This window comes from Rhinichthys klamathensis, unplaced genomic scaffold, assembly GCF_029890125.1.
Source record: "Rhinichthys klamathensis goyatoka isolate OS25496 unplaced genomic scaffold, OSU_Roscu_1.1 h1tg000184l_1, whole genome shotgun sequence".
In the NCBI taxonomy this organism is placed as follows: Eukaryota; Metazoa; Chordata; class Actinopteri; order Cypriniformes; family Leuciscidae; genus Rhinichthys; species Rhinichthys klamathensis.
This window is the reverse complement of record NW_026606712.1, coordinates 2,079,002-2,106,517: the sequence shown is the minus strand read 5'-3', so window position 1 is coordinate 2,106,517 and position 27,516 is coordinate 2,079,002. Positions and strand designations below refer to the sequence as shown.

The 27,516-nt window shown below is 37.3% G+C and overlaps 2 protein-coding genes across 3 annotated transcripts in view; one reads left to right on the top strand and one right to left on the bottom strand.

The window, feature by feature from the left end:
- Nucleotides 1–114: 114 nt before the first annotated feature.
- snx8a (sorting nexin 8a) lies at nucleotides 115–11,970 on the bottom strand. Its single transcript, XM_056261666.1, has 13 exons — nucleotides 11,815–11,970; nucleotides 9,913–10,040; nucleotides 9,599–9,728; nucleotides 8,513–8,703; nucleotides 7,155–7,275; nucleotides 6,695–6,831; nucleotides 6,416–6,496; nucleotides 6,167–6,327; nucleotides 3,144–3,273; nucleotides 2,997–3,065; nucleotides 2,058–2,207; nucleotides 562–711; nucleotides 115–445 (listed from the first exon to the last, which is right to left on the bottom strand). The coding sequence occupies exons 1-13, from the start codon at nucleotides 11,834–11,836 to the stop codon at nucleotides 356–358; spliced, it is 1,560 nt and encodes a 519-aa protein (XP_056117641.1). The 5' UTR covers nucleotides 11,837–11,970; the 3' UTR covers nucleotides 115–355.
- A 2,423-nt stretch (nucleotides 11,971–14,393) lies between these two features.
- Nucleotides 14,394–27,516, top strand: part of ttyh3a (tweety family member 3a) — a 70,576-nt gene continuing 57,453 nt past the window's right edge. For both annotated transcript variants that reach the window (XM_056261664.1, XM_056261663.1), the window contains exon 1: nucleotides 14,394–14,824. In XM_056261664.1, coding sequence (XP_056117639.1) covers nucleotides 14,699–14,824 — 126 coding nt within the window. In that variant the 5' untranslated portion in view covers nucleotides 14,394–14,698. The remainder of the gene's footprint in view (nucleotides 14,825–27,516) is intronic.

Below are 27,516 nucleotides of genomic sequence, written 5' to 3'. Positions count from 1 at the left end.
TTTTTTGTACACTGTAAAAATTATTCTCTTTCAGATTAGCTTACATTTCAAAACAGCAACATCATCTTTGCATAGGCTAGGCCTACATGTAAAAACAGTAATACAGTGTTTTCCTAAAATGATTCTCAACAGCATAGCCATTTATTTTAGCCGTCCATTTGCTCAAACTGTAGGAAATCGAGGGCCTTCTTCACCTCAGTAAGATTTTAAGATCTGCTGCATGAACAGACGCATTTTCCAATAATTCTTTGCAAGGTGCTTTTATATAATATTGACTGTCTGTAACTCCTGTAGAGATCCTGCAATTCAAAACAGGCTAGAGTTCATTGTCTTCTTGAGAGGCACAGAAGGGAGGTTATTTTGGGCTGAGAGGCGGAGACCGCCCATTACCGTCCCCAAAAAGACTTTTAAGCTTGGAATGAAGATCTTGCCACACCTCACCCATCTAGATCAGAGCAAAAAAAGGTTTTGTTAACATCTAAGTAATAAGAAAGCAGCTTTGGCACTTATTGAAAAGAATAACTCTAACACACATACTGTTGATACTAGAAATAAGCTTACATCTTTATGTCCCAGCACCTGTGAGTCTACAAATGCCCCCAGGATGAGAGATGTGATGGGCAGGTATGTGAATATGAGCTGGCTCTCCTGGTGCAGGCAGAACAGGGAGAAGTAGTTGCGCAGCTCCATGACCTGAATGGCGTTTTCTTGCTGCCATGAGTCAGAGATCAGAGTGAGGTCACAGTGTGGTCACATCATCCCACCCTAACTATCATCATCATCTTCCCTGTAGTGACCAATGTCTGCTTGCTCACAATGAGCCATCCAGCAGTTAAAACCCACTGGATCATGACATGTTATTTGAAGGTTAAACAGATACAGTATGTGCCTAACATGACTTGGCATTGCATCATGAGACATACTTTCTCTCGTCCTCCAGCTGGCCGGGCTTTTATCATAAAAAGAGAAGGGGCCTTTATAAAAGTTATTTTTCTAACAAAATTCAATTGATAAATCCTTAAAATAATTAACAAAATGGTAAAATGAAATAAATGTGCAAAATGGCTACTCAAGTGATCAATTAAATGCTTAAATGCAAATTTGGCCAGTAAAAATATAGATTATAAACTTGCTTGGAATTACTTGGTTGCTTGTACAATATTTTGAGTGCTCTTGATGCAATGCAATTACATTAGAATAGTGGGGTTTTTTTTCAGTTTGGTTAAATTTTACATCAAAGAACTACAGTATTTTCTATTTTAATATATTTTAAAATGTAACATATTTCTTTATGTATTTTAGCAGTCATCAACCTAGTATTCAGTGTCACATGATCCTTCAGAAATCATAATATGATGACTTTGTGCTAAAAAAAACGTATTATCAATGTTGAAATCAGTGGAAACTGATACGCTTTTTAGGATGCTTTATAAAATGCTCAAAAGAACAGCATTTATTTGAAATAGAAATCTTTTATAACATTATTGTCTTTACTGTCACTTTTGATCAATTTAATGTGTCCTTGCTGAATTAAATTATTAATAAATAAATAAAACATTTTACTGACCCCCATTGTTTTTAAACATTTTTGAATATCTTAAGCTAACATTTTAACTGTGACATCACTAAAAAAAAACAATTTTTATACATATTCTCAAATCTTTATCTAATATATATATCCAGATTTGAGTTAATATATGTATATGTATATGTACAGTATATATATATATATTAACTCAAATCTTTCACAAACCCCTGGTATAAACCCAAGATGAAAAAGAGGCCTCCTGCTATCTCTCTAAAGAGGCAAGGCAGAGATCCCAGTTCATATTCCTGCGGCATCCCTAAAGGGATTTTGAGGACACAAATTTTGCTCTAGGGCTTTAGTTTCAAGTCCTTCAGATCAATTTCACCTACTAAATTAAAGAGATGCATCAGTTCCCCTGAAGCTACTGGTCCCCACATTTCCCCTCTGCTGATTCTACCTCAAGCTGCTATAGCTCTGTGTAGTGTGTGTGTGTGTGTGTGTGTGTATGTCTGAGTGAGTGAGGGCTGACCTGGACGATGCGGGACTCCAGCTGCTCTACAGAAACCTGTTCTTTAGGCTGCACGGTGGCGCTCAGCATTTGTCTCTTCATGACACTGTACTTCTGCAACGCTCGCTGATGTTCGTGCAAGACCCCTTTCTCGTGCCTTTCACACAAGTCCTGTATGACAACACACATAAATGCTCACTAAAAAAAACCTGCTGTGGCTTGGCTTATTGGTTACCTTATATGCACATTGAGCTTTGGTGCTCAAGTGGGAGACACAGGTTTGAATCCAGCTTGCAACGCATGCCAATTTTGTTACTCATTCCCATTATTTCCTGTCCTCTCTCATTATAATATGCTGATTTGCTTCTCAGTTATAATTGGTGCTCAATTCTTAATAATGGTTCTTATTATATCAAGGTTGAAAAGGTTTTTGCTGGAAACCATGGTTTTTTTTTTCATGATTTTTTGATGAATAGAAAGACCAAAAGAACAGCATTTATTTGAAACAGAATTTGTGTAACATTATAAATGTCTTTACTGTCACTTTTGAAAAATCTAATGCATCCTTGCTGAATAAAATAATAGTTACCCCAGACTTTTGAATAGTAGTAGTATATCACGGTTTCCACAGAAATATTAAGCAGCACAACATTGATAATAATAAGAAATGTTTCTTGAGCAGCAAATCAGAATATTATAATGATTCTGAACGATTATGTGACAATGCTGAAAGCAATATAGGTAAAATAATATTTATGATATTTCACAGTATTAAATTAATAAATGAGTTTGTGAACATAAGAGGCTTCTTTCAAAAACATTTAAAGAAATCGTAATTATTCCTAACTTTTTACCGGTTTTTACTTTTTAACTTATTTCAGTTTATTTCCTAAAAATAGACAAAAAAAGAAAGAAAAACTTCTCAGATGAGACTAAAAATTAAAATGCATCAGTACTCACCCTGTACGATTGCAGCAAGTCCAGAAACAGATTTAGTTTTTCCACCACATCATCCTCCTCTCTTCTGCCCTGTATAAAGTAAACAAATTAAATTCCTCTGTAGCAGTGTGCCACCAATTCACGTGGTATGTGTGGGCGGCACAGTACCTGTTGGGCAGCTCTTTCAGACAGAAGTGAGAACTCAACAGAGAGCCCTTTGACAGAGTGTCTAAGAGCAGCCCAGGGACTCTTGCAGGACGCCAGGACAGGCACAGGTGACTCATCTGATCCCAAAGAACTGGATTGGAGAGAGACAAAAGCTTAAATCTATACGGCCAATAGTCACAAACATCTGGCAATCAAGCTCTCTCAAACCACTGCAATAATAAATATTCCAGTATTTTCTAACTATTCAAACAGTTAATGTTTCATGTACCATTGTGTGTAAGAGATGTACAGTCAAATAGTCAATTTAATTTAAAAAAAAAGAAAAAACTGCAGGGTGCTTTAGACTTGTGTCAATCTGTAGGGACAACCTTTTTAGTCGGGTACAAGCCCAAGTAAAGTTTTGCTGATAAATCATTGTCTGATGAGGTAGGTTACAGATACGTCTGGAAGATAAGGCTTTCCTATTCATTGAATGTTTTCATTTACACAATTTGAATTAAAATTGCTGAATCAAAAATATCCCGCGCATCCTCCTTCACTTTTCCCCGTAGAATCCTCGACTTGCAGTCAGTCAGACAATGATTCATAATACAACTTGAGGAGAGGTAACTACCAGGTTAGCGAAATAAGTGTCTCCTGCATCCTTTTCTTCTGGAATCCAGAATGGCCTTAAAAAAAGTTTACCCTGTCATGATTTCCACTGTGTTTTGTGTTATAGGACCCTTATTTTGATGTTCTGTTGCCTTGATATTTCTGGTTTCTTTTCCAGTGTTTAGTTCCTGTCTGCCTTCGGCTGTGTCCGAAATCACCCCCTTATACCCTTAAATAGGGTACTACATAAAGGGACAGCCATTTGTAGTGAAGTCCAAAACCATAGTCGACGTTATCGAGTGCACTCATTCAATCCCATAATGCACCGCGCGATAACGAGTGTACAACCAATGTATGCTCAACGGCTAGAGAATACCCATAATGCACTGTGAGTCACACGACGAATGAATTCCTGCATCTGACCAGTAGATGGCACCCGCATGTTAATCATCCATACATCTATTTTCCAAACCGCTTGTCCAATGTGGGTATAGCATAATATCATACTGGTATAAATTGTTTTTTAATTGATTATGAAATTGTTTAAGTAAGGTTTATACATAGTTCCCATGACAGAGTTCAAGATAAATCTTTTCATTACTACTGGAGCTTCCAGTTTGCTACGTGTCAAATGATTATTAAACGGCAAGCACAAACTATGCAAAAGGGGCAGCTCAGTGTCTTAATTCACTCACTCGTTTTCATTCACTCCTTCAACTGGACTATAATAATGGACTAATGTAGGGAATAGTGAATGAGGGTAAGGGGAGATTTCGGACACAGCATTTTGTTTCCTTAGTTACCCTTTTTAGTCACCATAGCGTTTAAAGGTGCCCTAGAATGTTTTTTTTTATTATTTTATAATGTTTCCTGGGTTACCCTTATAATGTTAGTATGTTTTTTAGATAAAAAATAATCATAATTTAGAAATAAAAGGCATTTTTCCTAGCCTGCTTTTAGCCTCTGATTTGAACACTCTGTTTGAAGGGCCGTGTCTGCTGTGGGATTCAGTGTAACCGCGGCCACTGCTGTGATTGGCTGACATGCTTGCATATGAAATAGCTACGCATTACATGTGAAACTCTCTCCCGAATACTTTTACTACTGCTATTATACGTTTTTACTATAACAGCTATCGAGATTAACGAATCGTGAGATGTTTTTAAAGTATTTAGATCTATTCCCATCACAGAAAATGTTGCCGTGATGAGCATTGAGCAGATGACAGTCTGTTGATCGCGAGAATGAAGATCTTATCATTGCAAAGCAGTTTCTGCACTCTCTCTGCTTTCACCAATGCAAACACGATGATGTAAATACAGTAAGAGCTTCGTTGTGCAGTAACGTGCGTCACTGATTTCATAACGAGTTTGGCAAGTGTCCAGATAAACTCGCGCTGTGTGGAAAGATTGTTCTTTGATCGCTTTCTGTATATAATTTGTTCACAATTTAAATACGATTATTTTAATCCTACTAAAAGAAACGATGTGAAGCTGATATTTTAGTCACTGGCTTGACTTACTGATGCATAAACAGTATTGAACGATTTTGAGAGAAAGATTACCTGTCTGAACTTGAACAATTACACATCAGAAAGTGTTGCTTGGTAGCTCGATCCGAGGCCAGCTCTGTATTGGCCCAAGTTGAGGAAACAGTCGGTGAAATGTTTGGAAATTTCCAGAGAAAATAAAATTAACCCATTGTTTCTTCAGAGGCTCAGATAAAGGAACTAAAAAATACTTTTGTGTTCATGTATACATCCACACTGAGCAACTGCCATGCTTCGGCTGCGCAGTTCCGCCTGGCATTGAGGGCTAGCATTATGCAAATATTTGGAGGCGTACATATTAATGATCCCGACTATTGCGTCACAGTCGGTATTGTGTGGAGAACCGACCGTTTTTCAGGGGTGTTTTTCATAAACGTGAATTAAATGAGAACGCGAAAACAGTCCAGTTTGAGATTCACTCTATGTCATGTCCATGCACTGAACTCTTGTTATTTGACTATACCAAGGTAAATTCAATTTTGAATTATAGGTCACCTTTAATCACTTTCACCTGTGCCTTGTTATCCTCTTGTTTGTATTATATAAGTCCTGTGTTGAGTCTTTTGTTGTCAGTCATTGTCTTTACATCTCTGTTGTAGAGCTATTGCGTCTCCTGTTTTCCCATTTGAATTTAGTTTTTCCTTTTTTTGTGTTTGTTGAATAAATACTGTTTGCGTATAATCCTCACCTCATCTGTTCCATGCTGCATATGATACACCTAGACAATTTTAGCAAAGCCCTTCACAGTAAATTAAAATGTAAGATTAAACTAATGAAATGATCTGCAGCTCATACTTTATAATGTTTTGGTGCTGTTTTTGCGAACCATTGGTCTAAGAGACACTACAAAGAGTTAGGCACAACACTCAGGATGAGTTGGTACCTGAGCTCCTTCCCAAACATCAGCAGATCTGTGGCGTTCTCCTTTGAGCGCTCGGCCATCCTCTCTGCCCGGTCTCGTAACTTCTGAAAACTGTTATGGATATTTCTGATGAGCTCCCTGCTGGACGAAAACTGACTTTGGATATCTGCTGGGAGGTAATCCTGGAGGAGAGATCACAATACAGGTAATATTGATTAATAAATATTGCACAAATATTTAGCATACGAGTAAAATAAAGCTGAATCAAACCTTGGCCAGCGTTGCATATTTACAGGTCATGAACTCATCCCCCAATTTTTTGCAAGCATCTCTAAGCTTAGGTTGGACATCCTGTGGGACATAAATATGGGGATTCACAACCTGATGAACATCTATGAAAAACATAAAAAAAATATACATATATTTTCTCAACCCAAAATTGCCATGTCTAATTTATTTTTCTTGCACTATAATATATCATAAAATTCAATCCTGTTTATCCAGAGCTTTGAATCAAGTTGGTGTTCAGGTTTGGCAAAAAGTCCATACCGAGCCACTGAAGGTGAGGAATGTTTTCACAAGCTCATCTTCGGAAAAGACAGGGTGTCGTGCCACAAGATTTAGGAACCTTCCCAGGGCTCGTCTCCGCCCTTCAATGAACTCTCGCTCTGACATGGAGGTCAGGACTGCAGCGGGGCCAAAGAACAGGGAAAAGATTAAACTTTTCCAGAAACAACAAAACATAGTCCTTCCATTAATACAACACAGCAAGGAGCTTTCTGGTACTCAGTTACTATGGAAGTACAACTTGCTGAAGTCTGCAGAAAATCAGAACAAGTTTACTTTTTTTAACCTTGGGAGAGCCCCGATTGTGTGTCTGGTGCATTCCCAGAAAGCATTGAATGTCACAGCACAGCCTAAGTGAGAGGTGAACAAGACTATAATATAAAGGTTTGATCACAAACCCTTCACAGGCTGGTATTTTACAGTGAATAAAACAACGGCCTACCTCCTTTCAGCGCCCTTTTGGGAGGAAGCGCCGGCACGGCTCTGTAAGCATATCTCTGAAGCAGGAGCTCGTGGAAGACGTCAAAATCGCTGTATCGCCGATAGACCGATACTGTAAAACGCTGGGCACATGGCACATGAACTATCAGCGATACATTTAAATAATACAACTGTAACTGTTGCAATGACTCTTGTCTGTTGGCTTGACTGAATGTCATACTTTTATTATATTGAAAAATAAATAAATATTGTAAAATTGTTTTTTTCCTGCTGAGGTCCTTTTACAATACTATATTTTGCACCAGAAATCATTTTTCTCTGAAATGGCTTTTCTTTTTGTGTCAAATATAGAATTTAACTTCCTCATTTTTCAATGACAGCCTCTTTGCAAAGTCAGGATTACTGTGACAGGATCACAAATCAGTCTACGCTGAAATGCACCACTGGTCCCCCACGTTCCTTTTTAGACTGGAGAGGATATGTTGATTTGCTCATCAAGGTATTTTATCTCAAATGATCAAGGAAATTGATCCTTCATTATATGAACCCTTTAAGATACTGCACTCTTGAAAATAAAGGTTCTTTATTGGCATTGATGGTTCCATTCAGAACATCCATGGAACATTTCCATTCCACAAACGGTTCTTTATAGTAGAAAAAAGTTCTTTAGATTATTAATACATGGTTCTTTTAAAGGGATAGTTCACCCAAAAATGAAAATTCTGTCATTAAAATTTGGAATAAAACGCTCAATTCATATGGATTCGTTTTACGATCTTTTTATGAACTTTTTGAGGCAAAAAAGGTGGTAGAGGTGGTAGTTGCGTAGCTGTCAATGGAGGACAGAAAGCTCTCCGGTTTTATTAAAAAGATCTTCATTTGTGTTCCGAAGATGAACAAAAGTCTTACGGGTTTGGAACGAAATGAGGGCGTGTAATTAATTACAGGATTTTCGTTTTTGGGTGAACTATCCCTTTAAGAACTGTTCACTGAAAGGTTCTTTGGGGAACTAAAAAATATTTCTTCAGCAAAAAAACCCCTTTTGAAACCTTTATTTTTAAGATTGTGATCACAAAGACTCAGTGGTCTCTGTTTACACATTTATTTTAGGGTGTCAACATGTGATGGCATCACCCAACACGAATGCTAATGCTGAAGCTTAATATGGAGAGAAGAAAATGTTAGGCTCATTGTTTGTGCATCATGGCTAGTATGACACTGCAACAATAACTCAACGAATGGTTTAGGGCCGAAACCATTAGTTGAGTCATTTTTAGGGTGTAGAATTGGACCAATCGATTTTGTCTGATTAATGACAGAAAACTGTAAACTTGTAATGCCGCCTCTAAACTCACTCACCTCACTGGTGACCTGATACTCCACATGTTTAAGAAACAGTCCCTTCTTCTCAGGAATGAGGTCAACTTTGACGGTGTCCTTCTTCAACAGCTCTGCCAGAGTCACGGACAAGATCAGAGGACTCTCCTGAACCGACTGCATCTTTAAACTCTGAAGCTCCTTCGGCTCTCCTAGCTGAGGCTTTGGGAACTCTTTAAAAACATGACATACAACACAATGTATTTAGCGTGGTGTGACAGCCAGATGTGACTGACTAAACATTACAGGTGGGTGATTACAGTATCATACTTAAAGAAGACAAAGAAGATGACTTTCTTCTCGTCCGACAGTCTCATGACGGCACATTAATAACACAGCATGAAGGAAATCTCAAAAGTAACGAGAAGGAATGAGAGAAAAACAATGTTGAGCTATGTGGCACACCATACTTTTTTCCGGTGGATTTCTGTGGTTTGTGTGCCACATTTAGAAAAGAAAATCTGGAAAAGGGGAAAAAACAACGTGACTCTGCATTGCAAAAAGTTGTCTCAGCAGATTCAAACCAGGATCTTTTGTTTGGTAAAATGCAACAACAACAAAAAAATTCTTCTTGGCCTTCCCATAGAGAGATAAGCAGTTGGTATGCAATGGACGGGAAACTTGCTTTTGCTTAGAGGAGAGAACAGGAAACCTCACTATTAAAGTGCACAGTCAACTGTCATACTGGCAACACCTGAAATAACACGAGAGGCCTGTATTGAATAGAAACTTTAACCCTTCAGAGCTGATGAAAAATCATACACACATGCTGTATAGGTGCACATGAGAACAGTGAAAAGTGCTGAAATGTTGAAAGCAGTGATATAAAACCTCCACATATTAAGCTTTGCTCTTGCGCAAATCACTGCAAACAGATGGTGACAGTGAAATACAGCTTGGATGTAATTCAGTTGGGACAGCATGTGAGAGGCAATACAATATCACATGATATGTAGAACACAAGACAGTTTTTATGGAGACTAACTGGGGTTACTGACTTTAAAATGACATCTGATTAAGCTACACATTTACTACAGTCAGCTGAGGAATTGATCTGCTTTTGCTTACCTTGTATGACACTCTCCAGCAGTTTGGGACTTGGTGGTTTTCCTTGTTGAGCAAGGGCAATGAGAGCCAAGCCTTTATACAGTGAGACTTTACTTAGGAATCCATCACTATTGTTTACATGTTCGGTTATCTAAAATGTAAATGACATATTTTCAGTCTGTGCAGAATAAGTCATGGTTCCACAAGAGAACCCAACAAAATCATGATATTTATCCTTATCCAGCTGTAAATAAGTCTGTGGGATGTAATTTAGCTAACTGTCAGCTACAGTCTTCCTAACCAATAATAAGACGTAATCCTGGTGCAAGTCTCACCTGGTTTTGAACGGTGATGGAAAGAGATGTTCTGCTGAGAACTCTCAGGAATACACTGATAGGCACTCGTTCATCAGTTCTGGAGCAGATGGCTTGATGCACTTCACGATAGTATGCAGGGACGGATCCTAGATTCAAAGGACTGTATGTTAAAGGAATAGTAGTTCATCCAAAAATTAAAATGCTGTAATCAATTACTCAGCAGCACCATGAGACTTTCTTTAATCTTTGGAACACAAATAAAGATATTTGTATCTATCTTATAAATGAAGATTTCTGTCCCTCCATTGAAAGTCTCACTCAAAACTCACAGGGTTCAAAACTTTCATAAAGAGTAAAAGAAATCCATATTAATGGAGCGGTTTAGAGACATGATCGCTTTATATGATGAACAGATTTAATTAAGGCTTTATTCACATGTAAACATTGATCAGCAAACAAATATGGTAGAAGACAGCTCAAGCATGCTTAAACTGTCAGAGTTTTGGGTGAATGGAGGGACAGAAATCTCTCAGATTTCATTAAAATTATCCAAATATCGAAGATTAATGACAGTCTGGGTTTAGAATGACACGTCAAGATTCAAGATTCAATACTTTATTGCCATACAACTCAGTACAAGTTGTTAGGGATTTGCTTCAGTGTGCTCATAACAACAAGATACAACCAAAGACATAGAACAATTATATACACAGACGATATCCTCCTCACGTGAGTGAGTTATTGATGACATTAAACATTAAATTGATGACATAGATTTAAATTTTGGGTGAACTATCCCTTTAAGAGCTCTGTGTTGAAATAACAAATTGGCTTTATGCACAGCTTCACTACTTCCTGAACTTCAGCCAGCCCTATGTTTCCTGTCTGCCATTATTGGACAAACTAATTAATCCAGGTGTGCCTGGCCTCAGTAACAATAATCAGGCACACCTGGATTAATCAGTTTGTCCAATAATGGCAGACAGGAAACAAAGGGCTGGCTGAAGTTCAGGAAGTAGTGAAGCTGTGCATAAAGCCTATTGACAGACGAATTATGTCTAGGAATAAACGACTGGGGTCAATTTCATTTCAACAAGAGAACACAGTTTTTTTTTTTTTCTATCCAAACAAACGTATTGCTAAAACACTGACAGGACATTGTAGTTGCGCAATACATTTGTATTTTTATAGATTTTTGTATTGAGTTCAGTTCTCAAGGCATTTGCACAAGTAGTGTAAAATAGACAAAAGAAACTAAATAAAAAAAATAAACAACGAAAATTTAAGGGTATCACAAACAAACATATTAATTTTATTTAACAGACACCGTTTTAGGGGGCTTTTTTAACATTTAATAAAATAAATGTCAAGGGGTAAATTGAGTTCCCGTTCGAAATTTAAATTGGCCTTCGCAGAGAAAATTATTTGATTGGCTTAAAATCAGATTCTCGTGGCAGCACTGACAGTCTCTATGGCAACATTCAGCCTATAGGAATGGATATTCACTGCATGCATAATCATTGCAATCAAACATTCTGCTGTGCCAACTCGTGAACAAATCGATACAATGTTGTCATACAAAAAAATTAAATAGGCTATAGGCCTAGCTATAGTATTATAAAGACATAACAGTTTAAACTTTTAGTCGTCAATCTGGACAACTTCGATGAACGAGTCAGTAAACATAAGAAACTGATGAAAAAACAAATAAAAATAAGCATTTACGCAACAAGACAACAAAGTAAAACGCATAGCTAACTCGCGTTAAAGTGCCTCACGTTTTTAGTCGCGAATTTTTAAAACATCATCAGCGAAATTAAGGAAATTAATAAAATACATAGGCTACATAAAACAGACAGCAAAACATTATCTAAAACTGTGCGATATTTAGCTTAAATTACCGTAATTTATCTTCCCTACCTTCATTGATGTCCCCTGCCATAGTTTAGGATGTCATGTGAGAGCGATAGCACCTACATGTGATTTCCTGCAGAAAAGAGTAGGAATGTCCTAGTCCTTCTCCTTAAAGTTGTAGTGATGTGGAAACACATGGTACACTATAGGCTGTGTGACAGACATGGGTGGGTGGAGCTGGAGCCTCATCAGGTTCGACACGGGCTCTTTGAGGACAAACACATCTTTATATGACACTACAGACTGGTTCTGTGTGGTTAGAATATGTAATTCACCAATGGGAAGTGAGAAAGCAAAAAAAAAAAACTACAATATTTTTAAACAAAACATCCATATTAAACTCACAACAACTGTAACATTGTATTTACCATTATAATAACAAAGTTTTTTTTTTTTAAAGTGTTGCCCACCTGCTGCTGCAACTTATTATCATTTTTTGCCCACTAATACAGAGATTTCTGAAAAAGAAAAATGCACGAACAAGGAGCATGAAACCTGGAAATCTCTTTCCCAGTTCATTGTTCCTCTTTCAGTGAAAATATTTTTCTGTTGAAGACAAAACAACACATCCTAAACTAAATTCAACATAACTTTAAGGAACTGAAATAGTCATGAGTTGATTTGCCATAAATGATTGAGCTGAAATCAAATTAAGTACATGTTTTCCCTCTGGCTGAGAACGGTTTTAAGACTAATTCAAATGCAACCAAAATATTGTATTTTTAGTGAATAGATTTAGATTTGTATTTCAATACATGACCAAAAAAATTGAGGAAAGCTGAGGTCACATCAAAAGTTAGCAAAAATTGATTTGGAGTCTAACTCTTGATGAATCATTCCTTGAGACATAAATAGCCATGTTTTATCTGTATTAACATTTCCAGTATAGCATATTGTTGACTAATCATCATGTAAGTATACTTGCTCTGTGAAGCTTAAAAGCTCAAAATGACTTGCAGAGCTTAGCTTATGCAAATATCATTTTGATCCCAGTTAAATTTAACATCAATTTCATTTTGGGGGTTTTCCATCCTGGCATATATCTTTATGTTCAGAGATGTATTATTTATTCTTGGATAAATTGCATATTCTATTCAGTATAACAGCAGGAACCAATTTTAGGTTTCATTTAGGCTTATTTTGAGAAAATGTTTTGGTTGTCTGTCTTGCAGGCATTGACAGAATCCAGATATTCATTTATACTGCCATGAATAAATAATTCACCAACAAACCAAATTGTGCTTAGGTTTTAATTCCTTAAGCTTTTGGTCAAAGGTCATTTTTATGGTTTATTCCTGTGAGGATGTGCATTAAAGGGACAGTTCACCCAAAAATGAAAATGTTGTCATTATTTACTCATACATCATTTACTGTTTCTTTCATCTTTTGAACACAAAAGAAGATATAAAACTATCTTCAAAATATCTTCTTTTGTGTTCAACACTCAACAGAAGAAAAAACAGTAAATGATGTATGAGTAAATAATGACAACATTTTCATTTTGGGTCAGCTGTCTAAAATATAAGACAGCAATTAACTATAGATTTCATATTTTTAAGTGGGTTAAAACATTCTACAGTGCAACATACAGTACAAGAAGTCTTTCCAGGATTGGAGACATACAGATCAGATGAAATAGGCTAAACAAATAAATAAAAATGCTATATGTGCAAAGGTTATTTTTTCTTCAATGTGAGCACATCAGTGTATCATTGTTTGCTGAGGCTGTAAATGCAATGTTTTAACATTGATTTGTAACCTCTATAAGGATTGGCTACTACGCAAAACATTTAGTTTGATTTCATTTTTATTTTAAATTTTTATTTTACACATTTCCCATTTTATATAAAAAAATACATTTGATATTTTTTTTCCAAAAGAATCACCATCCTCCTCTTCCTAAGGAATTTTATTTAATTTATTTGTTTTAAATATTCATAAAAAGGGAATATTCCTAGTTTAATACAGCATGAGAGGTGCGATCCTAAAAGATTCTCCAAGTAAGCCTCGTGTGTATTATTGTGTCTGACCACTAGATGTCCCTGTTCTCAACAGTTGCCCCATACCGTGATAAACCTCCACTATCTCGGCGTGAGTTTGTGTCGGTGGGCAATCTGGGCTTACGGCTCGTTGCTTGGTTGCTCTTCACACACTCACACTGGATTAGAGATCATCTCACCGAGTTTTGTCGGCTGGGAGGAGTCGCGTGGCGTCTGCTAACCCACACACGGACATTTTTGACTTCACAAACACCTTCCCCGGTAATTTATGACTAATAAGGACAAAAGGACGAAGGAGTTTCATCGTGGGAATGACGGAGCCGCAGACAAACGCTTGGCATTAATCTCGGCCAAAGCAAGGGAGATACATCTCGTAACTGGCTGGCATTGCGAGCAACCTGAGGACTGAGTTTTGGATCTAGGAAGGTTTCAGCTCTAAATTAATGCATATCTCAGGGTTGGTGTGCATGCGTCTAGTTTTAATGTATCCAAACAATAGGCAGTTTTGAAAGGGGAAGTAAGATCTTGTAATACACGCTTCCCTTGTGTTTACACAGTCAGCCGGTAGGGAAAGGAATATCTTACTGCTGAACGCTTCTAAGCAGAGAAGATTCTCTAAATAATTAGCTCTTTGCCGTTGCGTGTTGTTTAAACCCCTCGTTTTACTTAACAACCAGCTTTCGGTTTCTCTCCAGGGCACTGCAGGCGGTTTAAACAACTAATCGCATTTAGCTCCATATCAAATGGGTGAAGGACGATAGATGAGCATTTTCCAGAGAAGAGCAGATTTATGTGTCACTTTGTAATCTAATGACATTGTTTAAACCCCGACAGAAGTTTTAAACTAGTTTTAGTTTCTCTTGGCTCGGAGTGTTGTCGCCATAAAGATTATGGCTGCTGTTGTGAATTACTCTCCTCCGTGGTGGGTTAACCTGATCCACAGACTGCCTCACTTTAATCTACAATTTGAACAAACCAGCAGTGATTTTCGCCCAGAGGACTCGTCATACCAGCAGGTAAGTCAATGCATTAACCCTGCTACTGCACTGTAAAAAAAAAAATATGATCAATAAGTTTTTAAATATTGTGACAACATATGTTTTTACATTGCTTTAACTCATCAAAATGTAAGCAATTTTCAACTTTTATTTATAAGTTATACAAGACTCATTTTTTAGTCAGTTTAATGACTTAAACATCCAAATTGATTGTACTTAAGGCAGCAACTATTTTTACACTGTGTTTGATACTGTGACTGGTGCAGATGAAATGCTGTTACGTGTAATATGAAATGTTGTGTGTTGAAAAGGCACATAACAGTAAGTGTTGCTGATATTCAACACAATTCTTTGTTTACCTGTGAATTAAGTAATTTGTTTGAGACATAAATTGGCTAGTTAGTTCCTATATTTCGTTCCTAGCCACTGAGACCTGCAGACACAGAAAGAGCTGGTTAACAAAAGAGAAAAGAGTATGTGCTCACTGTAGGACAGGAGAGATTGAGACAGAGACGCACTTCCTCCTTCACTGTCACAAATTCAAATCAATCAAATAAGAGACGTCTACATAAGGGCAATTCCATGCAAAGGTCATCTTTACCATGAAAAAATAAAGTTTTAACCAAAAGAACAAAACCCTTTTTAAGTTATCCATTTAGGTCTGTAATATACTGTATTAATGTGCTTTAACAAAAATTTTAAGAAAATTGCCTTGTTTATCCACCAGATATGAGGTGAGCAACAATGCTTAAATTACATTTTCAACCAGCCATATTTCATGCCTTCAAAAAAAGGTATCAAAGACCCCCCTTTTTAAACTTTATTTTAACAGTAAGCATTTTGCAGAAAGATGGAGGCATGCCTGAGAAATAAATATACTAATTTGGTCATAACAGCACTGCCTGTTGAATTTATAAGGGCTATAATAAAGAGGTCTTGACGCTTCAGTGCACTGTCACGTCCATAACGTTTTAAAGGTTTAGTTTATTTAATATGACAATTATAAATGCAAATAACTTGAAACTTCATTTACAAAGCTAATATGTTTAGCTTTGTTCATATGTTTATTCTTATTAGGATAAACAATTCATCTCACTACTTTGCTCTGAACAACCATAATAATGCGTTACGGACGCTTCATATTAAATTCAGACTATTGTGATCTGTTTCAAGACAGAAATGATTTTGGCCACTTCATTTCAAGTTTTGTTTTGTAGAAAGACTTTATTTAAAGTGAATTTCGTTTTGTATAAATTGTAACTTAATTTTAAATCAAAGTTTCATCAACCAAATGCCTGGATTTAATAAATAAGCAAATATAGCATGGATGTGCGATCACTTGCAACACGTAAACTTGAGCGCGTCTCATAACTGAACAGAATCATTTCAGACAGTCTTCTTAATGTGAAAATACAGCCATTATGCGTCAACAAAAGTGCCATGATGGTTTGATTGTTGATTTTCCAAACAGATTCTATGTATTTCAGACGCATCACATCCATAACAGGGTTTTTGTCACATCCATAACGTTGGTTTTTCCTCATAATACACTTCATAAAAATATATATATTTTAAACATTGATATTTTTATGTTCAGCTAAGACCCCTTCATCATGTGGATAGCAATATTTATACATTGGATTTAAAAGTTCACAGACTTTAAAGGAAATCGAACAGTATACCAAAAACTACATTTCCCGTCACATCCATAACGCATGCATATTTTCCTTTTTTGGGGGTGCTTAAATATATTTTAGAAAAACATATTTTGCCTGTCAATTCCCCAGATTGGGTGCTCTGAGAATATGCATTTCCAATTTAAATATTGTAAGAGGTTTTTTTTCTGAGACATTTCACCTGTCATTATGAGTTCAAATGTCACATCCATAACGCTGGAATTACCCATCAACTTAAAGACCTTTACAGCCATGACTGAAGTAGAACAAATTAAGAATTCAAATTCCAAGCTTTGGCAATATTGTAACATTTACAGTCATGCTAATAAAGTTTAGGTGTGGGGGTGGGGTTAGGCTTCAACGAGATGGGGTGACAATTTGGCTGGTAATCGAAATTCGGCACAACACCTGTCTGGAGTATGAGTAGTTTCCATTTTGCACTTTCAAGCACATTATTGAGATAACTGGTGTCAAAAATATAGTTTTTAAGGGGAAACCCTAAAAAATATAATGTGAAAAACGCTTAATGTGCTAAAACACTGACCAGGGAAAAACAAATTTCTGTCACATTTTACTACTCATTTACTACTAAGACAATGGCACTGTAATCCAGGCAGAAAGACAAGAGTGGTGCAGGTATAACGTCACTTTGTTGGCCAATCGGCAGTTAGCATCACACTGGTTCCCTTGACAAAAACCCAATAGGATTTTTCCATTGGCGTTTGGATTATCGCAAAAAAATAAGCTCTGTGATCAACAAAAGTTTATGAAACTTATTACTTAAGTTTTGTCCATCAAGATAATTTTCACAGATGAAGACAACTTTTTTGAAATATTGAAGCCTAAATGCAGTTGTCAGAAGTAAAAGCTAAAGGTATGGCTATAAACGAACTGCACTACGGTCCCACGACTTCAACGTCACCATCAATAAGCTTCCGGCAACTATTTAAGTTTTTATCTAAAAACATTTTCCCTGAAAGTTTGAGTTTGAATAGTTTGTAAGAGCACAATTATAAGCATAAAGAGGCTGTAAAAGCGAACTTTATCTGTTCATCGTGATAACGTTTAATGTCCCCGGCAGCCTCCGTTCACCTTTTTCAAGGCGTAACACGTAACCGCTTAAAAAAATCATGAATGGTGTAATGTATTTTATTTAGTAATATAAAACATTAAAGTGTCTTGTGCTTGTGTTAACCACAGATCTTAAGTAATTTAACCAAAATCCCATTTTAAAAAAAACCACTGACTCTGGGACGATGGAACCGGAAGTGCTAAAATGCTAACTCGTTTCCGAGTTTTTGCCTACATAAAATGCGTCATACCTGACCCACTCTATTTTTTTTTACATTAAACGTTTTCTCCCCCTTAGAAAACCTATATAAAGAAATGCTTGGTGTACCAAGACATTGATATTAAAAGCAAACTCAATGTACACTTTATTGTTGATGCGTTCTTTCTTTAAAACAGTTTTCTGTGGTAAAGATATTGCATAATAAATTGTCTTCGATTATGGTGCCATTGGCCATAGAAATGTGAGAGAATTGGTTTTCCCCAGTTGTTGTTTTAAAAAGTACATCATCATCTTGCTTAAGCCAAAGTTAATTTGAACGCACCCGACGTCGCAACTTCCCAATTTGTAAATACGAACTTCCCAGGAGGACTTCAACGCACCAAGAAACCCTGATACTTTGATGTGAAACATTTCTTTGTCTATCGCATTATAGGACCAGAACGAACTGTTAATTTTAGCCCGAGTTAATGGGTAGCTTATCTCTTAAAGAGATTACACAGATTTTCTTTTTAATATGTGCATTTCTTTGTGCCATAAAAATGCATTAGCAATCATTCAATCTTTATGATGACTTCATAATTGATATTGTAATGCTTGCATGTCTCTAATGCTGAGCACACCCAGGTGTGGCTGTAGAAGGTAGGCTTCTGAGGACCCTTTGAACTTCTTGGCTGTAGGCCTTCATTATAGAGACAACAGATGGCCTACAGACAAGCCAGGAGTGCATCAGCCTGGTGACATTGTCTAATCAAAGCTCCTTAAATCAAGTTTGGCCTTCCCTGTTGTTCGCTTTTATGGGGAACTTGGGTTAAACCAGTTGGTAACATAGAATACTAATGTAAAAAAGCCAGAATTGTGCCTGACCATCAGAGAGCACCTTTTGGATGACAAATTTAGACATTTGAATGAAATTGAGAAGCCAGGTGGTGGTACTATACATTGTCAGAACTATAGGCACATAATCATGATTTGTTATTGCACCTATAACAGGGTTATTCAATGTGGTCTATGTACAGTCAAAATAGCTATTTGTCTTGTAAATGGTCCTCTTAATGCTTCACTGTGTTTTTTTAGACCTCTCTTCACAAAATATGTTATTTTTGTTTCGTTTTTATATTTATGTATTATGCAGTAGGGCTGTCACTATAAAATTTTGCGGTTCTCTGTACCATTTCGGTAGCCTGGTTCTACCAGACTCTCGTACATTTCATTTGTACAGAGAGTCTGGCACCGCTCCATTGACAATCGTTAACTTCCTTGTAGGCGGGTACTCTATTGAAGTCTAAAACTATTGGATCTGCCCAGAGTCACTCTGGATCTGCCACCAATCGCTAACGTTTGCTCGTGATGTAGCCTATGTCGAACCCCGTGGGGAGGAGGGCCACAACATCATCGCCAAAACAAAACTAAGCAAAGATTGTTCTTGCTCCGGCTTTAACTTCTTAATATTCGCCAGTGTTGCTACAACGGACCGAATGGCTTCCCTCGCATCTTTCTCCGCTGCCATTACTGAACTACAACTCAAAATAACGCACGACGTCATCGTTCTCAGGCACTCCCTCTGTTCGCTGATTGGCCCTACAAAAAATTGATCGGAGAAAACCAAAGTCTACAGCAGAATCCCAGACGTATTACTGAAGGAAAATGAAATTGAGCGGAAGTGCGTAGGAGGGCGCAGCCAGGCTACCATTTCGGTACCAGAGCAAAAACTGTTGAATTGTATACGTTCAAATTGTTTGTCTCGTCCGTTGGTTATCACTGCCAATCATCGCAGTTTCCGATTCAAACGAGCATTTAAACATGGTTGTCAATCCAGAAACTTTGCAGTGTACTTATCAGCATGAAATACTAAACTTGTATTCAGATTGTGAATGTGTAATAAACAGAAAGCAGGAGAAAGGCTCCCTTTATAATCTCTAAGGCCGAGTGTCCACCAAAACGTTTTTAGCCTGCTGAAAACGCCTAGCTGTGGGCTCTTGAGAGCGCTTCAGCAGCGCAGCGTTGTTTTTTCAGTTGAGATGCTTTGGTTGCTCTGATACGGAATATTCACGGAAATGTTAGTATCTCATTTCACATGATAGTTTGTTTCTGTATTGTTTCTATATAAAGTATGTTCTCTGGCTCTTGTTTTAAATTATTTTTGTTCTGTTATTGTTTGTTGTTGTCTTTTGACATTGTACATGCAGAATGTGGCGGTTGGTCGGTGTGGTATTTGTCCCGCCCCTCCTCCAAATGTGATTGGACGGCTGGGTATAAAAAGTGACCGTGGTGAGCGCTGCGTTTTACCCAAAGTTGAACATTCTTCAACTTTTGGCGACCGGTTAAAAACGGCGAAGCGCTCAGCATGAAATAAACTCAGCGCCTCGTTACGCTGCTAGCGTTTTAAAAACCCGAAGCTCCCATTTAAAATAATTGGAAAAATACGCCATCCTCGGTGAAAACTCTTTGGTGGACACACGGCCTAAGGCTGTCAGTCTCTAAAGTGCAAGTTCACTGAATTCTGCACTCTTGCGAAAACTCCCGTTATAATAAAAAAAGCGGTTTTAATTGTGCGTTTTCAGCTTACTGACTAGCGCCTCTGATAAGCCATTGCGTTCAGTCACACGCTCAACAGATATGATTCTGATTAGCTACCTACATGGCTAAATGCATGTGAAAACACACTCTAAATAGAAACCTTTGATGCTCAAACACAAACGAAAGCATTTGAAAATATCGACGGGTACCGAATACCGATACTCAGTAATACTGGTACTGCAGAAATGCTGGTACCATTAACTTGTTTTTGTTTTTTTTGAACCGGTAGTGCTGCCATGTTTGACAAGCCTATTATGCAGTCATACAGGTGATAATTTGGTGTGGTGGCAGTGACTGATTGGGTACTGTGGTAATAATTTAGGCATAGGGCCTAGTCAACACAGTTTTGACTTCAGGATGCATACCATTCAAAAGTTTGTGGTTGTGTTTTTGAAAAAGGTTTATTATGCTCATCAAGGCTGCATTTATTTGATCAGATAAGGTTAGAACTGCAATATTGTGAAATATTAAGTGTTTCCTATTTTAAAATAATTGGAAATGTATAATGTGCCAACCTACACGCCATTTAGTCATATAGCCAACATAGTCTTTGACTGTGCATCCACAAAAAAGCACCATGACACCGTTTGATTAAAAGTAATTGCAAAAAAACTGAAGTTAGTTGTTTAGTTAACTGATGCCATTTGCTTTTATATTTGTTTGTTTTTTAATTAATTGCAATGAAATTTATAAGTGTGACTTATGTGTCTAGGCACTGGCTTGGGGCCAGTGTATGATAAGGGGCACATGATGATAAGAATCACTTCTCTTTCAACTAGAAGCTACAAGTGTAGTGGAACTAGATCAAGGAATGAGTGGATTAATTTAGACACAGCAGTTTCAAGCTGACAGCCGACACAATGCTCAGTTCCTGCTTATCTTCTGGCTTTTTCCACTGAAAAGTTGGTCACTGAGATGTTAAGTCGCACGAGAAAGCAGCTAAGATGGAGAGCAGAGGTAAAGTCAGAAAATTCAGTGCTTCTAGATCATAAAGCCCAGGATAGACTGTCAGCTGTTTTTGAAAATATGTTTCACCGAGCCAACAGGATTGGAAGAATGTCTTAAAACAGCAGGAGCAGTCTTAAGCAAGAGACTTAGATGAAGCAAAGATTCTCTGTTTTTACAGTTGTGCTAAGGGGTCTATCCTCTTTTCAAATGCCATTGACATCAGTTGCATATAGCATTACAGATAACACGTGAACTGTCTAGAAGCTCATCTGCCATGGATGGAGAGGAAGGTCTGACTCCTAGCCACTAAGTTTTATTTTTTTATGACAAGTGCCCTTTTGCTGCACCGAGTAGTCATGGAGTAGTCATTTTTCTGTTAGCAATTCAATCATTTAAATGCTATTTTTATTTATTTATTAATATACAGGAAAAACAACATTTTAGAGTTTTTTTCCCCACTGATATCAGCTAAAGAATATTATCAGTTTTCTTAGATTTAGAAAAATAAATAAAATATCTTACATTTTAGGCACATTTTTGCTGATTATATTAGTTTATGTCAGAAAAAAACATTTGAATATTTCACTTCATTAAGCATACAAAGATATTACATTTAAATGATTTAATTGCTAAAAATATTATTGACTGAAGAAATATTTTTTTACTTTCCTTAATACACATTTGCAATTGACAGGACGCTCAAGCAGCTTGTACTAGCAGCCTGTTCTCTGTAACATTTGTCTTGGAGTCGAAGCACACATAGTTGAATGTTAACAGACAGCACAGCTGAGGATGGGGGAGAGGGAGAGCGAGAGAGAGAGAGAGAGAGAGAGGACACCTGCTGTCCATTGAATGGCCCTTGTTCACAGGATTGGAATTAACTGGAGATGTCATCTCGTTTGGCCACTAGTTAGGGGTTAAGCTCACTCCTGATGCCCCAGTTGGGATTTCCTTGATGCGCTTATCTGGGAACTTTGTACTAGTTTTAATTTCAGCTCAGTATTTTTTTTACTTCTCATGGTCTGGTTCCATTAAAAAGAACAAAAGCAGACTCGCTTTTAGTTAAAAATCATTATTTATTAATGCTGCAGCCTAAATATTCAGTTGTTGGGGACTGCTGGGCTTGTAGATGACAGGTTATTAATATTGCTCTGTAGACTGCATCAAGATATGTGGAGTTGCAAGCTAATGCAATAAATGCATGTACTGAAGATAGTTTTGGTTAACAGGAATTACACTACTTGTCTTACAGTGTCTGTGTAAATAAGCCTTATATTTAGTTGTAGATGTATCTTCAATGAACCTTTGGCAAAATAGTTTTTCATAAAATTGACTTTATTGTATTGCATTAACAGAGTAGTTGTGCTTGTTAAGCCATGAATTATTTATTAATTGTTTTAAAATCAAATTTTCTAAACATCTAAGTACAGATAATAAATGAAGTATATTATGCTCACCAAGGCTGGATTTATTTGATACAGTAAAACAGTATTTTGCTAAATATTATTACGATTTAAAATAACTATTTTTTTATTTTTAAATTGTAGTTCATTCATGTCAAAGCTAAATTCTGATGATGAATATAAAGTAAAAAAAAAAAAGAATTTTTTGTAACAATATAAACGTCTTTACTGTCCCGTTTGATCAATTTAATTTGTCCTTGCTAAATAAAAATATATTAATTTATAATTAAAAAAAATATATTAAAAAGAAATCTTACTGGCCCCAAACTTTTGATGGTGGTTTTCCTGAAATCATGTCAATACCATTTTTTTTCTTCAAAAAACTAAAGTTATTTTTAAATGCTACAAGTGAATTTAGGCATCACAACGTGATGTAAAATTCATTCTGAGATTTGCTAAAATTAGAATTAACTGTTATTTATAGGCCTGATTAAATAAAGTTTAACAATTGATAAAGATAATTGAAAAATATCTTTTATTTTGGCCGATAACTCTTAAATCTTTGTGGCCACCATTCCCTTTGTGAACTCAAGTGCACTGAATCAATGTCTAATATTCTAGTTGAACCTCACCCTTTCCCATCCTCAAACAATTGTCATTGGTCAACAGTGGGTATTGCATTGAGAGAAGCATGTCTTGCATGTTTACAAAGGCCAGGACTGTGGGAGTTTGAGCAGTGCTTCTCACGAATTGTCGTGGATGAAAGCCAAGCTGTGAAGGGGGGATGATGGATGAGACTGGAGCTCTGGGTTTGTTTGGGTGAGGACAGACCTGCCAGCGGATGAGGAGGGCACACAAGGCTAACTTGAGTGTGCCGCCAGTGGGTTGTCTGCCACAAGTTGATTAACCTAAATGTAGTTTGGGAAATCTCGTATAGTACGCTGTATGATTTCCATCCAGAGTTGGGAATGGGTATGTGAACAAGTTAAGAGGAAACAGACTTAGTGTAATTTCATTTTGACTTGTAAAAAGAGGTGGTATTTTCATATTTAGTCTTCAAACCATGCTAAACAATGTTTTTACTTGCTTGGACTGTTCTTTCTAAGCAGATCTAAGTGTATTTGAATTGAAACAAACAACGGCAATATAGAAGCTTTAAAAGTAAACCTTTAAATCCTTAAACAAGGCTTGTTTTTCTGACCATTTTGACTTGCATCTAAAAGACAGCGTATTAGTAAGAACGTTGATTCATAATTGTATTCAGAGACTCTACTGGAAATTTGTTTAGCATCATCTACCCAGATTCTACTCGGGTCTGTAAGAAACTGGGTTTTATCCCGTCCTGACCACATCGAGAATGACATGATAGCTGCTGAACCTCGCAAACGTTCTGCAAGCACCATATTGCGTCAGGACTGCGCGATTTGGGGAAAACATATTTTGCGATTTTTGTTTTTGTTTTTTACAAGCTTAACAACCTATAACCAAACTCCTTTTCGGGACTCACTACCGCATTCTCGACAAACCCGCGCTGAAATTAACCGAACTGCACTGGACAACTATGTCTGCCACGTCATATAATGCGTGAGCCATAGTGAACTATAATAATGACAAGTTTACTTTACTCATGGAGAGCCGGAGGATTATGGATGAACATAAACAGTGCATAATCGACGTAATCAAACAAACCATAATTTGCCTCTTGTTAGTGATAGTTGGAAAGCGATTGTATTTATAATTAGAGGGATAAGACATTTCTCATTCTAGAAACATATTATTTGACAAAATTAACCCCTGTGAACGAAAAAATGTGCAAAAGCTCAAAGCTGTCACTGGGCAGTACTCGCCTTTGTACCTTATTTACCCCTAAAGCAGGCATGTCCAATCATGGTCCTGCAGGACCAACGTCCCGCAGAGTTTAGTTCCAACTTGTTCCAAAATACCTGCCTGGAAGAGAACTGCCTTCTAGTAATCCTGAAGACCTTGTTTACCTTGATTCAGGTGTGTTTAATTGGGGTGGAAACCAAATTCAGCTGGACAGTGTCCCTCCAGGAGCAGGATTGGACACCTCAAAGGGTGCATATTATTACCTAAAGTGTACATATTGGTGCCTAAAATGTACACATTAGTACCTTAATAGTCAATTTTAGAACCTTTTGAAAGGGTACCACCCTATTGACAGATTTTTTTTTTTCTGAGAGTGTGTGTGCCAGAAGAATCATTTCATATTTTTGGCCAGTAGAAGAGAAAGATTGCAAAATGTATGTGAATTTTGTGTTCTCGCTTGAATTTGACTTCCAAGCAAACCGATGTGAACTAAAAGAATCACAGTTTTGATTTCAACAGTTTTCACCACTATTTTATTAAAAACATCAGAGCATTGTTGTTAATTTGCTTTGTAGTGGGAATGTGGGTTTGAGCACAGCTTGAAGTGAAAATTTGAAAAACACAACCCCTACATGCTTTCCCACACCCACTCCCCAAGCTGGTTGTGGGGGAGGTTGGAGCAATTCGTGACTGGCCTCTTCATGTCGTGAGGGGAGCACTGGAAACATTTCCATTTTTGATAATTGTATCGCCGGTGTTTGTTGAATGATTTTAGTCATTCTAGCGCGTCCTTCTCAGGGATGTCGTCGGGTGCACAGGAAACGAGAGCAGGGATGCTGCTAATCTGTTTTGTCAGCGTGTTTGCATGGTGCGACACAGACTGACGAGGCCGTCCTGTCGTCAGGCCAGGCAGGAAACACAAGCTGTCTCTCATTGTGGCTTACTGCCAATAAATTCATCACGTGGTTGGCTAGTTATGAAGGATTTGTGAGGGAAGCCATTCATGGAGCGGTGTAAACACAATCCTATTTGAAATATTAATGTCTCTGCTTTGGTTTGACTCCAAATCTGATCTGCGTGGCTGTTTCTTTTATAGTTTACATTTGCAGTTTGGTGTTAACTACTGACTTCCTGTGCATGTGTGTGGGACAGTTTATTACCTCCAGACTGCCTTCAAAGGCTGAAATGCTTTTAGCATCCACTCTGAAAGTGTTTCTAACTCCTCCCCAGATTACTCTTGGTTTCCCAAAGAAATCTCTGACCCAGATTTGGCCCATTGCTGCTCCAACAGCAAATGAAAAGAGCCTCACTCTTTTCCATGACAATGTGGAAGCTATATCGCTCCCTGAGGGAAATCAAATCAGTTGAAAGCGATGCTTTGGGAGTGTTTCATTTGCTTAAAAATGAAATTAAACTGCTTTGCTTTTTCAGAAGGAACAAATATATCTGCCTATGAGATGCTAGTTTGTCGTATGTGTTTTTTTTTTTTTTTTATATGGTTTCCTAAAATGGCAGCTATATAATTTCATGTACAGTTGTTGTCTGAATTAATGGCACCCCCGGTAAATATGATAAAAAAAAAGGCTGTAAAAAATAATCTGCATTGTTTATCCTTTTGATTGGGGAAAAACATTTATTTCGTAATAATGTGCAAATAAATGTGCAAATTTTTTTTTTTAACGAAAGTCAAGATCAAAAGGATAAACAATGCAGATAAATGAGATTTATATTTGAATTCTCACTATTTAAAGGGATAGTTCACTTTGAAATTAATTTTTGGTATGTTTTAGCTTACCTCAAGGGCACCCAAGATGTAGGTGTCTTTGTGTCCACAGTAGTTTCAATTTTGATATTTTTAGGTCAAACCGTTCTTGTCTGTCAGTCATATAATGCAGGTCTATGGTAACTTCCTCAAAGAGCATGCACAGAGAAGTCCAAATTAAACATGATTTAATGACTCGTAAATGTAAGTACACATTGATGGCCTAAGACACGAAACGAGCGGTTTGTGTGAGAAAACGAACAGTATTTATATCGTTTTTACCTCTTGTAAACACAGCCAGGTCCAAGTGATCTGAGGGCGCCGGCGCTTCGGTCTTTTCCGGAAAGCACCGGAAGTGATCTCTCGCGCGTGTCTATCGTAACAGACAAAAATATTGTGTAGTCCGAACCCGACATAAGGGATAGGTGGCAAATTTGACATCTCTCCTCTGACCACTGTAATCAGTCACTCTTTTTTCCTATTTTGGAAAGTCATTGAAATGTTCTCATGGATTTGTTGTTTTGCTTTTGTGGTAAATGAAAACGCCAAAATTATATTTGTCATTGTTGGGTGAACTATGGTTCTATGGTGGTGAACGTAATTTAAATGGTAAATAAATGAAAAAAAGTGTCTCTTCTTAGTAGAGCACAGTGAGATTCCATGTATGGCGAAACGTGACAAAATAAAGGGTGGTGCATATTTTGCAAATATCAGGAGGATGGCCTACAGCCAAGAGCACATTTCAGCACAGTGACCTTGTGTTTGAAATGCTGCTGTTGTTCTTGGGCAGTGGTATCGCTCAGCGGGGTCTTTTGCTGCGTCCTGAATCAGCATATGGAAAGAGGAGATCCATTAAGATAATCTGTTGAAGATTACCGTCTGTTTAGAAAAGCTGAGTCTGAGTCTTTTCCTGTTAGCAGCAAAAGGAGAAACGTTGCAGGATTGAAATCTCTGTAATTGCAGTGACCTCCTTGGCACAAGTTCTCACAGGAAAACACGATCATGAGCCGCTGGCAAAGGCCAGTTGTGTTTCAAACCTCTATCCGGCGAGGAGGCCTCTCGAAAACATGTAGATCGTGTTAAATTTGCATTTACGCATTTGGCAGATGCATTTATTCAAAGCAACTTGCATTGTATTCAATGTACACATTTGATCAGTTTATGCATTCCCTGGGAATCGAACCCATGACTTTGGTGTTCCAAGTACCATCCTCTACTGTTTGTGC

Bases quoted from the DNA above. Each gene is read 5' to 3' on its own strand.
- snx8a (XM_056261666.1), bottom strand. From the start codon at position 11,836: ATGGCAGGGGACATCAATGAAG. The intron at 10,041-11,814 runs GTAGGGAAGATA...CTTTGAATCTAG, and splicing joins GGCAGGGGACATCAATGAAG to GATCCGTCCCTGCATACTAT. The intron at 9,729-9,912 runs GTGAGACTTGCA...TTTACATTTTAG, and splicing joins CCATCACCGTTCAAAACCAG to ATAACCGAACATGTAAACAA.